Genomic DNA, 18,470 nt, shown 5'->3' on the forward strand with positions numbered 1-18,470 from the left:
GAGATCAAGAGTCACATGCTCTACCAACTGAACCAGCCAAGCATCCCCACCATCTCATTTTTTAAATTAGATTTTTAAAATGCTGAATTTAAATGATATATGTACATTGTACTATGGAATAATTTTTCCTTTTCTTGTACTGAAATAGGAAAAGTGATTTACATTACTCCAAATCAAACTAAAAACTAAAAATTAATATTCAGAGACCAATACTACAGATCAGGATTTATACCACAAAGACAAAAATCATATAGTCTTTCAAATTAATATATCTGACTGTCTTTCTCTAATGCTCCTGCTTCACCTGCAGCACATCAGACAAGGTAATAATTTATGATAATCATATGAAAATATACAATTAATATTCATCACCTCTCATTCCTCATCACTTTAGATGATCAGTAATGCAGAGTGAAAATGCTGTCAGATTTCTAATTGCTTTGTAATGGGCTTGAAACAGGGAAATCATTAAAGGCAAACAATCTGTCATTTGTCTGTTACTTTATCTATCACACAAAAAAACTCATTAAAGAAATTGCTAATGAACTACAAAAGACTATACTCATGGTGCTTCTACAGTAGATTAACAAGTATTACTATGAATTGCTTCAAATATTTTAAAAATATGATATTTTCCAGAAATTCATCAGAAAAAACATCTATCTTCAGTATATTTTTTAAGCCATGTGGTTTCATTATTTTGGCATCTAATCCGTCATTGCAGAAGTCCCTTTAGCATGTAAGATTTGTTTTTCATCAGTCTCTAAATAATTCAACTGAAAGGTTGCAAGAAGAAGCTGAAATGCTAAATGTGTTTATTACTAGTAAACTGACACAAGTAAAAAAATAGTAATATAGTAACTCTAATGCTAAGTAAAGCATATATTTCAAAATTTGATTTTTACCCTCATATCTCCATGGATTTTGAACTGTTGAAGTTGCAATGTTTCATTCATCTTAATGCTATCATTATGTGAAAATTACATTCAACTATTAAAATTGACCATAATATTATGAAACTCTGCATAACATAAACTAATTTGAAATTTTGAAGATATTAACCAGTATTAAAATGTTTCATAATGTTACATCAAATAATTTTAGAGGGGAACAAATAATTTCTTTTAATGACATCAAATTTTATGTCTTTTAATGACATCAAATTTTATGTCTTTATCTGTGCTACCTTTCTATATGAGATACCTAGTATTTAAAGAAAAAAAAAACCAAAACTGTAGGGACATTGGGGTTACTCATTCAGTTAAACATCTGCCTTCAGCTCAGATCGTGATCCCAGAGTCTTGGGATCAGGTCCTGCATCAGGCTCCTTGCTCAGCAGGGAGCCTGCTTCTCCCTCTGCCTGCTACTTCCCCTGCTTGTACTCTGTCTCACTCTCTCTCTCTCTCTGACAAATAAATAAAATCTTTAAAAAATAAATAAAATTAAAAATCTATAATAATAACACTAATCTAGTTTTATAAACAAAGAGGTACATGAACAAAAAACCTAGTAATGTTTTGTTGGGTATACAGTCCAGTTGCATTTTATTTTTGAAAACAATATGAGAGTGACCATGTTTTTCATTATGCTAATGATGAACAGAATCATGAATTTCTTTCCTACAACAAAAACAAAAGAATCTTAGTAATAAAGTCAAGCTTTTAAAAAATAGGTAGGTCTATTCATATCTATTGGAATATACACAAATTTAAAAACCTAAATGCAATGGCATGTTCAGATGGGTGCCATGGTTGAATATTGGAGTTAATTCCAAGCTAACTTCAAAAGGTTCCATAACACTCTGGAAACATCTTCATTATACTCTCTAATTGACTTAAACAGACTTCATATAAACTGTTTAACACATTTTAACCTACAAATTAACACCCCTTGATCATTCAGATTAACCTTCTACTGTGAGTCAATTACATGACTAAAATAAACTTTAAAAATTTCAGTTTAAAAAAACTAAAACAGAGAAGGAAAAATGCTTTAAAACAAGGATATAAATGTACATTATGACATGGTTGAAACAGATAATCACAAGGTTTAAAATTTCAAGGTAATTGGAAAGCTCATAGAAAAACCACAATGATCATAAAAAGAAAGAGAAAGGGGTAAAGAAGTGAATGGGGGAAGGAGTGCCCAGGTGGCTCAGTAGGTTAAGCATCGGGTTTCAGATGAGGACATGATCTCAGGATCCTGGGAGGCTCAGGTCATGATACTGGGGTCCTGGGATCGAACCCCCAGGATGGGCTTCCTGCTTAGTGGGGAGTCTGCTTCTCCCTCTACCCCTACAAGTTCGTGGCCTCTCTCTGTCAAACCAGTAAATGAAATAAAATTTAAAAAGTTTTTTAAAAAAGAAGTGAATGAGGGAAATAAGTTTGGTATTTATTATGATTACTAAAAAGAAACAGAAAATGGATTATAGACGGTATCTTTAAGAGGTTCATGGAAGATGAAAACATCAAACGTAAAAATGTAGTAAGACAAGAACAAAAATTCCAGGTAAGATAAAAACCTCTAAAAGGTCTGAAACAAGATTGGAGATTGAAAGAACAATGACACAACTGAAGTCAAAAAACAAGAAAAACACAGCAATAGGCTTGGTGTCAGCAAAAGTATTTACCTCTTTGTCTCTCCTGCTTAGTGTACTGCCTTGCTCACATTCATGAATTTTCACTGATGATTACCACTGAAAAGAAAAAAGAGAGATCAAGTGAAGACAATGAGTAAGGGGCAAAACACAAAAATGAAAAAACATCTCTATTTTTTTTTTAAAGATTTCACTTATTTATTTGAGACAGAGAGCAGGAGCAGTGGGGAGGGGCAAAAACAGACTCCCCACTGGATGCAGGGCTCTTTCCCAGGGCCCTGGGATCATGACCTGAGCCAAAGGCAGATACTTAACCCACTGAGCCGTCCAGGTGCCCCTGAAAAACTATTTCTAAAAGATGAGGTGGGATTGTTCAATAGGGCTGATTCTCAACACCATCTAAAGCTTTATGACAACACGTCAAAAAAGAAAAAAAGATGTTTTTCTAATTCTAACCATTCATTTCTCCCTTCCATTAAAACCTAATACTTCAATATTTAAAACTTAATACTTCCATGCATCTCTCTGGATTAGTCTCATTTGAGTCAAGGATTTCAGTCTTTGAGGAAATCTGTCTTACTCTATTCACATAACTATAAATTAGTAACTGTCACAGCACCTGCATTTCCTCTGGCACAGCACTTCCTACAGTTACTTCAGTTGCTTCTTAAACTCTAAGCTTTTACAAGGGCTACAGCCAACTCTCTTGTGTCTCTTGTAACAAAGCATAGGACACATAGTAGACACAGAAGAAGTGGTTTGTTGATTGAATGAGTAAGCGAGTGAAGGCTCTATCTGTACTCTGTGCATATATGTGTGTGTGCCTTTATCTCATCAGTAGCTAATTCTTGATAGTTTTCATATCCTCTGAGTAGATTTTAAGTTGCTGTAGGAGCAAGCATCTAAGTTCAGAACATAACCATAATATTTTATGGTACCTAAAGATAGATACAGCTTAGTTCACTGACGTGAAAATCCTAAAAACTCAGAGAAAATTAAAGAACAGTTGGTAATGAAACCAGTAGAAAGAGCCAAGTAAATATAATAATAGTATAAAAATAGCAGAACTACACTGTATGTATTACAAATATTATCCATCAATAAGAAGCACAATTTACTGGTAAGATCTCAAATTAAGAATTTATTAATGTGTAGTACACATTAGTTAATGGGCAGACAAGTACTAAAGTGATAAATTGAGTACAGATTGATTTTTGCCATCACTACAACTAAGGGTCTTAAATCCCTGCTATATCTATACTATAATAACCATACTTATATCTATATCAATATCTACATTTAACTCTACTTGATCAATCACCTTGATTACTTATGGTCAGTCATCTTGAAATTAAATATTTAATGTATGCCTATCTTGTTTATGTTAAATATTCATGACATGGGAATTAAGATGTTTTTGTCCAGGGGCACCTGGGTAGCTCAGTGGGTTAAAGCCTCTGCCTTCAGCTCAGGTCATGATCCCAGGGTCCTGGGATCGAGCCCCACATTGGGCTCTCTGCTCCACAAGCAGCCTGTTTCCTCCTCTCTATCTGCCTGCCTCTCTGCCTACTTGTGATCTCTGTCAAATAAATAAATAAAATCTTAAAAAAAAAAAGATGTTTTTGTCCATGCTTTTAATTTATCCACAAACTATATAGTTCAACAATGTTTGGGTTTGGGGATCATTTTTCCAACTCAATAGTTTGTAGCTTTCATTTGCTCTGTTTGGAAATCCCTAAAATAAAGCTATGAATTCTTAATGTTCTCCTACTCAAAACTCAGCAACAAATTTTTCACTATTAATTATAATAATAATAAAAGCTAACCTTTCCTGAGTATTTACTACTTTTAGCATTATTATCTTATTGAATCCTCACAACAAACCTAGAGGGAGATACTATTGCTATTCCTTTTTTACAGAGAAAGAAACCAAGGCACAGAGATAAGTTAACTTAAAATGTTCACATAACCAGTAAGAGACAGAGTCTGGATTCAAACCTATGCAGTCTGACTCTAGACTTCATGCTTTTTTTTTTTTTTTTTAAATAGGCTCCACACCCAGTGCTGATAACAGGGCCCAACCAAACTCACAGCCCTGAGATCAAGACCTGAGGTGAGATCAAGAGCCAGATGCTTAACTGACTGAGCTACCCAGGCACCCTAGACTTCATGCTCTTAACCATTATGCTAACATAGTTTATATTTCTGCTGTTAGTTTTATATAAAATGGATAAATTGCCTTTTTAAAATAAGATAGTGAGAAACATGTCTATCATAGATACACATCATTAGCACTTCAGAGATATTGCACAGTAGCTGGCGCTTAGCTTCTCTGAGAGGTGTCCCTGCCCTCACAGAACACAGGAACTAATTTCGAAGGACTGAGTCAGCATAAAAGGCTTGATGGAAGAGATGGGTCTGAAAGAGGGATAAAATTGATAGTTGGAAGCAAAGAGCAAAAGTGGTATAAGCCAGGAGAACCACCTGATCAAAATTATGGATGAAGTATCAAGAAAAAAATCCCATTGTTTAAAGGTTTCATGTACGGAGGTAATAGGTGATGAGGCTGGAAAACTAAGAAATTTGGGAGGTAAGTGAATGCCAGGTTAAAGAGTTAGGATTTTATCCTCTACTTTATTTATCTACCTACTTTTTGAAGTAAGATTTACACCTAATGTGGGGCTTGGACTCATGACCCTGAGATCAAGAGCAAGATGCTTTACTGATTGAGCCAGCCAGGCACCTCAAGACATTATCCTTTAGACATGGCCTGTTTGATACAGCAGTCACTAGTTAGATGTGGCTATGGAGCACTTAAGATATGGCAAGTCCAGGGGCGCCTGGGTGGCTCAGTGGGTTAGGCCGCTGCCTTCGGCTCAGGTCATGGTCTCAGGGTCCTGGGATCGAGCCCCGCATCGGGCTCTCTGCTCAGCGGGGAGCCTGCTTCCTCCTCTCTCTCTGCCTGCCTCTCTGCCTGCTTGTGATCTCTCTCTGTCAAATAAATAAATAAAATCTTAAAAAAAAAAAAGTGTTTAAAAAAAAAAAAAGATATGGCAAGTCCAAACTGAATGAGCTGAATAGGTAAAGTACATAGGTGAAATATACTAAATCTTTAAAGATTTAGTATGAAAAAACTGTAAGATATCTCATTAATAATTTCTACATTGACTATATTTGGAAATAATCATACTCTGATATATTTGGGTTAAATAAAATATATTATTAAAATTCGTTTCACCTGTTTTTTTTACTTTCCTAATGTGGCTACTGGGAAATTTAAAATCATACATGTGGTTCATATTTGTAGCTTACACCATATTTCTATTGGGCAATAATGCTCTAGAAAATGAAAAATGAAGACAAATGATCATAGATTCATGTAAAAAGTATTTTAAGAAGTTTCTTCTGGTATGAATAAAATCAGACTGTAAGACCACTGATCTGGTTTTTCAATAAGCATATGGCAGGAGAAGAAAAAACAAAACCAAGATAACAGTGAAGTGGGATTGCTATAGCTTAAAAGATACTAAAGAGAACAATCAAATGTGCTGTGTAGGGGCGCCTGGGTGGCTCAGTGGGTTTAGCCTCTGCCTTTGGCTCAGTCATGATCTCAGGGTCCTGGGATCGAGCCCCACATTGGGCTCTCTGCTCAGCGGGGAGCCTGCTTCCCACCCCCCTCTCTCCCTGCCTCTCTGCCTACTTGTGATCTCTCTCTGTTAAATAAATGAAATCTTGAAAAAAGAAAATGTGCTGTGTAGCCTATATTTGGATCATGATTCAAGCAAACCAATCATAAAAAGACATTTCTGAGACAATTAAGCAAATGTAAGTAGAGACTAGGTATTGTAAATGAATTATTGTTTCAGCAGAATAATGACATTATGGAGATGAAAGAAAAAGTTGCAAACTAAAGTATGCTTTATTTTTTTTTAAAGATTTTATTTATTTATTTGACAGACAGAGATCACAAGTAGACAGAGAGGAAGGCAGAGAGAGAGAGAGAGGGAAGCAGGCTTCTTGCTGAGCAGAGAGCCTGATGTGGGACTCGATCCCAGGACCCTGAGATCATGACCTGAGCCGAAGGCAGCGGCTTAACCCACTGAGCCACCCAGGCGCCCCAAGTATGCTTTATTGATAAGAGCTAAAGTATGTCGAGATGAAATGACTGGACACTTGGCAACTGCTGGGGGAGAAAAAGGTGTACCTCTTACTATCCACATCTAAATAAATACATACATGTACACGGCACACACACACACACAAATATGAAAAAAATGAATTGAGAAAATTGAGATCAGACTTTCCAGAATTCGGCTAAAAAAAGGGAATAAAAGAGGAAACACAATACCCTAAGGAATCATAAATCAAAGTACTGTGCTCTTGCTGTAAAAACTGGAGGATCTGAGCACAACTATCTATGAGGAAGGAGTAAGCCGTGGAAGGGGGCGGTATTTGAGGGTAAAAAGTTCAGGGGGGTGTCATTCGGTACAGGAAGGTATTCAGAACAACACTCAATTCTGTCATTTAACACATCCCCATTGGGCCACACAAAAGGTACGAAGGTATGTTGGAACCAGGACTAAAATCAGATCCTCTGACTTAGCATAAGGCTCTTTGTGCCTAATTTTAAACATGACAAAATTCTATGGAGAACCCAACTGATACTTTTTGCTTTAGATCTTCTTACGCCATTCAGTTATTCTTCATACCATCCTTAACTGACCATAATAACATATTTTGTTTTATGTACTTAGGTTTATCTTGACTGCTTCTCAAACGGAGATTCCGTAGAAGAGAGAGAAAAAAAGGAAGGAAAGCAAATTTAAGCAGTAATAACAGAACTCTCTGAACATCTACAAGTGAAATTTAAATGACGCTACCAAAATACAAGACGCAGTAACACCTCTGGAAACAGTGCAAGGAAGAGAGGTCAATGTAAGGCAGTTAGTACAGAGAAGAGATAATAAAAGGGAACAGAAGGAAAGGGAGAGGCGAGAAGGAAAACAAACAAACAAACAAAAAAAAAACACAAAAATCTAACAAAAAACCTACCAGTGCCCATTTGCAGGGCCCAGCAACTCCTCTGAGGCAGTGATATTTTTCCTTTTCCTAAGCTTGAAGGATAGCCTGGCGTCCCTGGTCATAGGCACACTTACTAAGAGTGCTGTTTGCTGCTATACAATTAGCTTTGGGGCCTTGATCCTTAGTTTGTTTCCTCATCAGCCAAATGAGAATATTAACACCCGCCTTACTAGCTTCATTGGGTTGAAGTGAAAGGGAAGCAAGACAGTACGTATGAAAAGACTGAAAAGTTATAGCTTGCTAAGATCATCTACAAGAAATAATTAAGGTGAACATCTTTTCCAGAAAAAAAAAAAAATTAAAACTGGGGAAAAAAAAAAACCCAAAACCTTCAATCGGTATAGGTTTTCTCTTAATTTTCGAATAAGAGCGTTCTAAGGGAAGTATAGAGACCGCGGAAGAATTAGATCTCCTCCTGCTTCACAGGCGCCTACCCCACCACTTCCCCCATCCCCCTCTCCTGTCAGAGAACAGTCACCAACCGCGAAAGGTTTGCGAGCAGGGTAGGGTAAGCGGAGGAAGCTTTGGGGAAAGCTGAGGGAGCCCTGGGCGCATGGGAGAGGGTTGGTGCTCGCTGAGGGAGAGAAGAGACGTCACAGTCTCGGAGCTGGGACTAGAGATACTTAGAATGAAGCGAAGGACACCTTTTTCCACAGCTCGGGCACTTACTGCTTGGTACTCCTTGGAAGCGAAGACTGGTTACCATAGCGACCGCGTCCAGGAGGGCGGAGCGTCCCTTGCGTTCGGTGCCTCGGTCACAAGGGCTCGACTAGAAACGCCGTCACGTCAAGTCCATGACTTCCGGCGGAAGAAGAAGCCGGTTCCGGGTTTTGGCCGACTGCAGGCGAGAAGTATGTGATGAGGACTCTCTGAAAGTTTGGTAAGTTTGATAAGTTTGATATCGAGTAAAGCCTTGAGAGGGTAGCATCCTGGGGCTGGGCGGTACAGCCGAAATGAATAGAGTGGATTCCCAGGTCGCAATTTTGAGCCCCCCACCCCACCCCTGGTCTCTTGAAGTTCACAGCTGTGGGAAGATGTTGCTTGATTTTGGGGGATCCTGGCGAGGTCTCCTCTCTATTCTAGAGGGCTGGAGTATCCTCCTGTGAGCAGTTTCAGGTTCTCTTTCTTTGTAAGCGCCAGTAACCGAGGGGTTCGTGCTGTCTACCTGCCCGAGCTGTTCCCATAGTATTCTTTTAAGGTAATCTGGAAGAAATGTGAGCTGGAAACATTAAGAGGAATGCTCCCAAATTCATTTTAATTCTTTGCTGTTTTGTTTTGCTTTTAACTTTTTTAAAGTTTTGTAAACATTTTTATTAAATTCCTTTTATTGTGTTTAGCATTTATTATATGCGGCTTTTACCGCGCGACTAGCAGAAATACTCTCAGAGGTCATCCACCGCTTTCGTTCATTTTCGAATTCTAATTTCTTAATGCTATTGTAATTTATTAATTTAAGGTATAAGCGTATATCCTGAAACGTGTAACAGATTTCGCATACTTGTCTGTATACTTAAACATGAAATTCTTGGGGCTTTAAAAATGAGGATATATGCTTCATCAAGTTTGCCTTTTAATCCTGATTTAGTCAACTATTAAATAACTTAAGAAAGTATTTGCTTATTTCTTCAATCCTGCAAACTGTAATGAATTGTCAATATTTTTATTCAGCTGATTTGAGAAGGCCCACTTCTTGTTCAATGGATGATGGCATTTGAGCAGATCCCAAAAAAGGATTGGTACAGCGTTCTGGGGGCAGACCCATCTGCCAGTGTGTCAGACCTAAAACAAAAGTATCAAAAACTCATATTAATGGTAAGTGTTTTCTTGCAGATTTAAGTCATGGGGAGAAAACAGTTTTTTTTGTTGTTGTTGTTTTTAATGTGACCAGAGATTTAGGTTTCTATAAAATGAATGGGAATATCAAAGCAGGAATTAGGGTATTAATGTGGTTAGTTGAAAGTTTCAGTAACATTGTAAAAACAGGGGCGCCTGGGTGGCTCAGTGGGTTAAGCCGCTGCCTTCGGCTCAGGTCATGATCTCAGGGTCCTGGGATCGAGTCCCGCATCGGGCTCTCTGCTCAGCAAGAAGCCTGCTTCCCTCTCTCTCTCTCTCTGCCTGCCTCTCCGTCTACTTGTGATCTCTCTCTCTGTCAAATAAATAATAAATAAAAAATCTTAAAAAAAAAAAAAAAGCATTGTAAAAACAAATTTTATTTTTTATTTTTAAATTTGAGGTGGGAAAACATGGTGGTTTGGAGCAGGAGATCTTAGTCATGCTGGTTGAGTTAGAATCCAGACTCTTCCACTAATTGTGGGAACTTGGGGCAAGTTACTTTCCCATGTATGTGCCTCAGAGAGAATGAAATGGAAAAGTCCAAGTAGAATGCTTAGACGTATGTCATGTAATAAGTAGTGTTAGTTATCTAGTTACCGCTAGCTACATGTGTCTATTGAACACATGAAATGTGGCTAGTCCAAAATGAAATTTCTAATAAATGTAAAATAACATTGAAGACTTAGTACAAAAAGAAAATATAAAATAATTTAAACTTTATGTTGATTACATGTTGAGGTGATAATATTTTGGGTTTATTTTATTTTATTTTGCATATTTGGTACATAATATATGCACATATATTTCCATATGGTATAATTATATTATCAGAATGGATTTTATCTGCTTTTTACTCTTTTAACAAAGCATTTGTGGCTTATATTTGTACTTTTTGTTATGTTTTTATTAAATGGTGCCAGTTTAGGCCATTTATACACTGTTTTTCTTCTGATTCCATTCTTTGGTGAAATGAGTTGTGGTATTTATATAGTATCTTTCTGGACTGTTACTTTAACTTTTTTTCAACCTGTATTGCAATGTGTCTTAAGTCAATATCAGTAATTCTGTAATGGTTTCCAATTAACCCAGTTTACAAAAGGGGTAGAGGACTGTTACTTGTATAGCATTAGTTGTTTCTATAGTTTTTGTCAAATAGATCTGAGATTTTGCCAAAACTGTTAGTGTTTTTATGAGAGATGTAGATGTTTTACTGTCAGGAATGTGTTAATAAAGCCTTCTTTAGAAATCTTTAAGATTTCTTTTGTCTCAGAATTTTTAGGATTTCTCTGAGTAAAGTCAAGTAGACTTGGTTGAAAACTTTTTCCTAATACTGAATCATCCTTGTGCCTCATTTAAACTGAGAGATAAGGCTGGAGAAGTAGACTGCGTCTAGATCATCCAGGCCATTTAGGCCATGTCGACCTTTAATTTGGCAAGGAGAAGCCATTTACACCTAATGTGGTAGAATCTGCCAAACACCAAATTAATCAATCATTTTGCATACCCTTCTGTAATGTATGAGAGAGTTCCATTTGCTCTAGATCTTCACCAACATTTGATGCTATTTGTCTCTTTCATCTATTGGGGGTTTCTCAATTTTGCCACCATTGATGACATTTTGGACAGGATAATTCTTTATTTTGTGGGGCTGTCCCGTGCCTTATAGGATGTTTAGCAAAATTCTAGATGCCTGTAACAACTAAAAATGTCTGCTGGGGGTCAAAATTGCCAACTCTCCATCCAGTTGAGAATCACTGCACAATTCTGTATTTATAGTGATCTCTCAAGTGGTTGTATTTTGTATTTCTCTGATTAATGATCTTAAGCACTTTTAAATGTTATTAGTCATTTGTATAATTATCTTTTCTGAAGTGTCTTTTTAAAAAATTAAGTACATTCTTGATCTTGTGTATGGTATACCTTGTGTATATTTTCTCCTAATCTGTGGCTTGCCAGCTCATTTTCTTAGTGGTGTTTTTGCACCATTGTAGTGCATAAGCAGAAGATTTTTGTTTTGGTGAAATACTATTTATCACGTTTGTTTTTTGATTAGTGCTTTCTGTATTTTTAAGAAGGTCATGAAAATGTTTTTCTCTATTAGCTTATAGTTTGCTTTTACCTTTAGACCTCTGACTTTTTTGGTAAGGTTTATTTATTTGAGAGACAAAGAGTGAGAAAGAGAGAGCAAGCATTAGCAGGGAGAGGGGCAGAGGGAGAAGCAGGCTCCCCGCTGAGCAGTGAGCCCAATGTGGGACTTGATCCCAGGACCCTGAGATCATGACCTGAGCTGAAGGCAGACACTTAATCGACTGAGCCACCCAGGCATCCCTTAACCTGTGACCCTTTTGTATATGGTGTGAGGGGGGGAGGTCCCCCCTCCCCCCTCCCCATGCAAAATGGATATCCAGCTGTTCACTTATTGCAAAGATTTTCTTCTTTGTGTTGTTTTGTCAATGTCTTGGCAGTGGGGGAATCTCTTTCTAGATTCTATTTTGTTTGGTATATTTGTCTGTCCTTTTACTAATATCTCTGTCTTGATTACTATAGTTTTATAGTCTATTTCAAAGTCAATGTGATGTTAAGTTCTCTAACTTTATCCTCTTCTCAAGTTTATTCTGGTTATTTTGGTTTGTTTGCTGTCCATAGAAATTTAGAATCAGCTCCTAAATTTCCATTTAAAGAAATCCTGCTTGAATTTTAATTATGACTCTATTGACCATTTGGCAGATTGGACATTTAACAATACTGTGTCTTCTAATCCATGAATATATTGTCTCTCCATTAAATAAATTATCTTTAATTTCATTCAGAAATATTTTGGAACTTCCAGTGTAGTACTACACATTGTATTTATTTCTAGTTTTTTGGTGTTTTTGGTTCTATTGTAAATGGTTATTTTTTTAAATTTTATTTTCTAATTATTGATTGATAGCATATAGAGCTATAGTTTATTTTTATTTTATTTATTTGAGAGATAGAGCATGCAGGGCAAAGAGGAGCCAGGAGGAGAGGGAGAATCTCAAGCAGACTCCATGCTGAGTGTGGAGCCTGTCCCATTGTGGGGCTTGATCCCATGATCATAAGATCATGACCTGAGCCAAAAAATCAAGTCAGCCACTTAACCAGCTGAGCCATCCAGGCACCCCAGAAGTATACTTTTTTTTTTTTTTTTTAAAGATTTTATTTATTTGACAGACAGAGATCACAATTAGGCAGAGAGGCAGGCAAGGCAGAGAGAGAGGAAGGGAAGCAGGCTCCCTGCCGAGCAGAGAGCCCGATGTGGGACTCGATCCCAGCACCCCGGGATCCTGACCTGAGCCAGAGGCAGAGGCCTTAACCCACTGAGCCACTCAGGCGCCCCGTATACTGTATTTTTATATACTGATCTTGTATCCCACAATCTTGCTAAATTTGCTTGCTAGTTGTCTCAGAACTGTCTTTGTAGATTCCTTAGAGTTTTCTACCAACACAGTTATGCCACTTGGCAACTAAAGAGAGCTTGAATTCTTTCTGTAATTCATATGCTTTATATTTCTTTTTCTTGCCTTACTGCTCTAGTAATGTACTTCTATTACAGTGTTCAGTTGAAGTGGTGAGAGGAAATATGCTTGTGTTTTTCCTGATTTTAGAGAGATAACTTTCAGTATTTTACCATTAAGTTTATTATTAGCTGTGTGTTTTTTTTTTAGATGCCATCTTTCAGGTTGGGGATATTATTCCTATTCCTAGTCAGCTAAGAGTATGTATCATGAGTGAGTATTGGACTTTGCTAGTTGTTTTTTTTTTTTCCCACATTTATTGAAGTCTGTAGTATTAATTTTCCTCCTTTAATCTATATGTACTGAATTACATTGGTATTTCTTATGTTAAACCTGTTTTGCTTTCCTAAGATAAACAAATCTTATTTGTACATGAAGTATTATGCCTTTTATATATTGCAGGATTCCAGTTGTTATTCTGTTAAGGATTTTTATGTCTAGAGTCATATATATTCGTGTATTTTCCTTGTATGTCTTTGTCTAAATTTGGTATCACAGTTATGCTGACTCCATACAATAATGGGGGAGTGATTCCCATTTTCTGTCTTTTCTGGAAGAGTTTGTATAAGAATGCTATTTCTTTTAAAAAAAAATTTTTAATTGAAGTTTAGTTGACATAATGTTACATAGTGATTAGACAATTCTATACATTACACAGTTGCTTACCACTGTAAGTGTGCTTACCATCTGGCACCGTACAATGTTATTATGGGATTATTAACTATACTCCCTACACTGTATTTCTCATCCCTTTGACTTATTTATTTTATAACTGGAAGTTTGTGCCTCTTCATCCCCTTCTCTGTGGTGCCCATCATCCCCATTCATCTTTCCTCTGGCAACTACCAGTTTGTTCTGTGTATTTGAATCAGTTTCTGTTTGTTCATTTGTTTCTAGATTCTACATATAAGTGAAATCATATAGTTTTTGTCTCTGTGACTTGTTTCACTTAGCATAATAACCTCTAGGTCCATCTGTGTTGTTGAGAATGGCAGTATTTCATTCTTTTTTTAACGATTGGGTAATATTCCATTATTTATACACCACATCTTTATCCATTTGTCCATCGATGGACATTTAGGTTGCTTCTATATCTTGGCTATTGTAAATAATGCTGCAGTAAACACAAGGGTGCATGTATCTTTTCAATTAGTGTTTTCATTTTTAGGGGGTAAATATTTTAAGAATTTCTCCATTTCATTTAAGAAGTCAAAGTTACTATAATGTTAATACTATTTTCTTATTATCCTCTTACTACTGAAAGATTTGTAGTTATGTTTTCATTTTCATTATTTATATTGGTAATTTGTGGTTTCTATTTCTTTTTTCCTGATCAGTCTTGCCAGAGGTTTAGACATTTTTAAAATCTTGGCCAAGAACCTACTTTTACTTTGTTGATTTTGTATTATTTGTTTATTTCTCTTTATTTGATTTCTGCTTTTAATTTTATTTTATCTTTCTTCTACTTGCTCTTCGTTTTCTAGCTTATTAATGAAGAAAATTACATCTTTGATTGTACATGTATCTTCTCTTCTTATATAGCTATTTAAAGCTATAAATTTCTCTCTAAGCCTGACGTACTCCTTTAGCTTCATCCCACAAATTTTAATATGTGTATTTTCATTATCATTCAGCTCAAGATATTTAAAAATTTCTCCTGTAATAGTTTTCTTTGATCTGTGGATTACTAAGAGGTATATTGTTTAATTTCAAAACTGGAAAATACTTGTGTCTTTCTATTATTTCTAATTTAATTCTGTTGTGGTTGGAGTGTGCTTGGTATCATTTCATGCCTTTGAAATGAACTAAAACTTTTTTTAATGGCCTAGCTTATTGTCTGTCTTGGTGAATGTTCCCATGCACTTGAAAAATGGGTGTTCTATCATTATGGAGTATGGTGTTCCTTAAGTGTCTATTAGGTCAAGTTGATACTGTAGTTCAAATACTCCATATACTTACTGATTTTTTGCCCACTTATTTTATCAGTTTCTGGGAGAAGGACATTTACATCTCTAACCATGATTATGGGTTTGTCTATTTTTCCATTAATTTTTGTTTCACTTTTTTAAGATTGTCACTATTAATTGGTACATGTATATTTATAAGATTTATCTCTTCATGAATTTGAACCTTTGATCATTATAAAATTCCCTTCTCTGTATCTCATAGTATTCTTCCTAAAGTCTACTTTGATATTAATATAGGCGCACAAGCCTTCTTATACTTAGCGTTTATATGATTTATCTTTTCCCATCCTTTCACTTTCATCCTGCCTCTTTTAGGTTTAAAGAGTGTTTTGTTGATACACAGTGTAATTGGGGCCTTAAAAAAAATTCCAACTTGTCAGTCTCTGCCTTTTTATTGAGAGTGTTTAGTCCATTTAGGCAAAATGATTACCATAGTATAGTTCACATCCATCACCTCACATAGCTACCTTTAACTGTGGGGTAAGAACTAAAGATGGGTGGACTCTCCTAGCAACTTTCAAGTCTACAGTTGTTACTAAATTCACCGTGCTGTGTACTAGATCCTCAGAATTTACTTGTCTTATAACTGGAGATTGTATTCTCTGACCCAAGATCTCATTTTCCCCACCCAGTATTTCATTTATCTTTGATGTAATTATTGACTGTGTTTGGGTTTAAATCTCTAATCTTCCTTTTTCCCCCTTTGGATTTGTCCTGTATGCTTTTTGTTCCTCTCTTTTGCCTTTCTTACCATCTATTGGGTAAATCAAGTTTTTTTTTATTATTCTGTTATTTCCTTTGTTGAATACTTAGTTATGTTTCTCTATGTGTTTTTAGTGATTTTTCTAGAGATTAAATGTAATAATTTTAAGTTTTCACAGTTAAGCTTCAAAAAAATGTTATTACTCCACAGTGTAAGAACATTACAACAGCACACTTCATTTACTAACCTCCTTCCCCTTTGTTCTTATTCTCAAAGACAAGATAATGCTGTAAACTCTGTCATATAATGCTATTTTAAATATTTCTACTCAGTATTCTTTTGAAGAGATTTATTGCTACGTATATATGTATCATACTTATTTTTTTCTGATGTTTCTATGTGGTATTACTTTCTTCCCATCTATGGAATTTTTTGCCTTCATTTTAAGATTTTTTTTATTTCCACTGGCTAGAGAACTATAGATCGACAAGGGTGGTTTTTTTTTTTTTTTCCTGGTTTAAAATCTTGTTTTAAATTGTTTCTGATGAGAATTCAGCTATAATTCATATCCTTGTTCCCTTCTTTTCAATGTATCTTTTTATCTCTGGTTGCATTCAAGATTCTCCCTTTATCTTTTGGTTTTAGTGCTTTCTCTGTCATGTCCCTAAAATGTGGGTGTTTTTTGTGTTTATCTTTCCTAAGTTTTACTGAGTTTCTTTGATTTGTGATTAATGCCTTTCTTTTGGTGCTTTTGGAATATTTTTAGCCATGTGTCTTCACCTTTTTTTCCTGCTCCATTCTTCCTCTCTTTTCTGTTTGGGTTTCCAAGTACATATATATTAGATTATACACAGTTATTGGATGCTCTATTCTTTTTTCCCCTGGTCTTTTTTTCTCTTTGTATTTCAGTTTGCATAATTTCATTGAACCCGTCTTCAAATTCACTGGTTTTATTTTTTCTCTACTGTGTCCATCTGCTGATAAACTCATTAAAGAAATTCTTAATCTCTGTTATCTAATTTTCATATCTGGCATTTCTCCTGTCTCCTTTCTTTATATAGTTTTCCTATGTCTTCCATCTTTTCACACATATTATGTACCACTTCCACTAGTTCATCTAATATACTTAACTCTAGTTATTTAATTTAATTAATTCATTTTATTTTTAATTAATTGTAGTTATTTTAAAGTCCTTGTCTGATAATTCTAACATCTAACCCAGCAAGGGTCTATATCCTTTCTTGATGGTGGACCACATTTTCTTGGTTCTTTGCACTGTCTTACTATTTTTTTGTTGAATGACAAAAATTATTTATAAATGAAAAGTAGACATGGAAGTAAATGCTATCTGTATTCCTAGGCATGGGCATGCCCCTTCTATAAGGCAGCTTGTGTGGTGAGCTGAGATTGTTTCAGTTGTCATTGCTTTAGTGGTTCATTTCACCACAGGCTTCGGATGATTGGAGCAGGATCAGAACCATCCCTTTAGCAGAGCTTGAGTCCCATCAGGATTTGTCTCAGCTTTCCTGTCCTGTCTGTAGACTTCAGCAGGCCCCCTACATGTGAAGAGTGGTCTCTCTCATTCTCTTCCAGCGTTACTGTCTCTTTTAGCTTTGGATGACTGTTGTCTTGTATTCAGCTTGGAGGGTTTCTCTCAGTTCTCCAGGACTCCCCTCTAACTTTAGTGGGCCACTTGTGCCAGTGCCTCATGAGGTGACTCTTGGCCCTCCTGCCCTATCTCTGTTATTTCTTGTGACTACTTGACAAAGGCCTATGGGATAGAATTGGTGGGCAGGTACACAGTCTCTATACATTTGGTGCTTAGAGACTCTAAATTGTCATGCCAGTCTGTAGTCGGCCTTTAAAATTGATTAAAAAGTTTATTTTCTTCTTATCTATGTCTGTGATGGCTTCCTGTTCCTACTGCTCTGCCAAAGATAAAACCAGTGATAGGTTTCTTCCTCTTTTGGGTAGGGTCTTTTCACTTTGAATTCAGATTCATTGGGTTTCATTGAGTTCTCAATTCCCTATTTAAAACAAAACAAAACAAAACAAAACAAAACAAAACACCAAAAAACAACTATGAGTTTGTGGGATATCTGGTTAGTTCTCCTGGATTATTCCTATCAGCATTAAAATGTACCATTATTTCTCCCATTTTTGGGGGGGTGGGGGAATAGCCGTTTTCTCAACCCATTTCTGCCCCTTGTTGCCCCAGCTCAGTGTTCTTTGTAGCAAAAACAGCATTTCAAAATGTTTCTTTTTCCGTTTTACGATTTCTCTCTTTCCAGTGCTTTTAAACCTACTCTGGTGAGGCTTTACTCCCACCACTGAAACTGCTCTTAACAAGATGGCCAGTGATACCTGTAATGGAGAAAAACACTGTCCTTTGACACAGTTCTGTCACTAGAAGTGTGGATTTTCCATACATCATGTAATTTCCTACAACACCAGCAAGATTTCCCGTTCTTCTTCTTCTTCTTCTTCTTTTTTTTTTTAAAGATTTTATTTATTTATTTGACAGAGAGAGAGATCCCAAGTAGGCAGAGAGGCAGGTACAGAGAGAGGGGGAAGCAGGCCTCCTGCTGAGCAGGGAGCCTGATGTGGGCCACCATCCCAGGACCCTGGGATCATGACCTGAGCCAAAGGCAGAGGCTTAACCCACTGAGCCATTCAGGCGCCCCCATTATTCTTTTCAATTCTGACATTACCTGGAGATAGTATCAGATCCCACAAAGTTGAGGGTTTCC

General features: G+C 36.3%; 2 protein-coding genes across 3 annotated transcripts in view; one reads left to right on the forward strand and one right to left on the reverse strand.

Moving 5' to 3' along the window:
- The window catches only part of DCDC1 (doublecortin domain containing 1), a 433,096-nt gene extending 424,583 nt beyond the window's left edge, over positions 1–8,513 (reverse strand). Inside the window, 2 exon segments of the mRNA XM_047690790.1 lie at positions 2,630–2,695; positions 8,348–8,513. The gene's annotated coding sequence lies outside the window, so the exon portion shown is untranslated.
- DNAJC24 (DnaJ heat shock protein family (Hsp40) member C24) overlaps positions 8,444–18,470 on the forward strand; it is a 66,037-nt gene continuing 56,010 nt past the window's right edge. For both annotated transcript variants that reach the window (XM_047690797.1, XM_047690798.1), the window contains exons 1-2: positions 8,444–8,558; positions 9,347–9,490. In XM_047690797.1, coding sequence (XP_047546753.1) covers positions 9,380–9,490 — 111 coding nt within the window. In that variant the 5' untranslated portion in view covers positions 8,444–8,558; positions 9,347–9,379. The remainder of the gene's footprint in view (positions 8,559–9,346; positions 9,491–18,470) is intronic.

Source organism: Lutra lutra, chromosome 10 (assembly GCF_902655055.1).
Source record: "Lutra lutra chromosome 10, mLutLut1.2, whole genome shotgun sequence".
NCBI classification, from domain to species: Eukaryota; Metazoa; Chordata; class Mammalia; order Carnivora; family Mustelidae; genus Lutra; species Lutra lutra.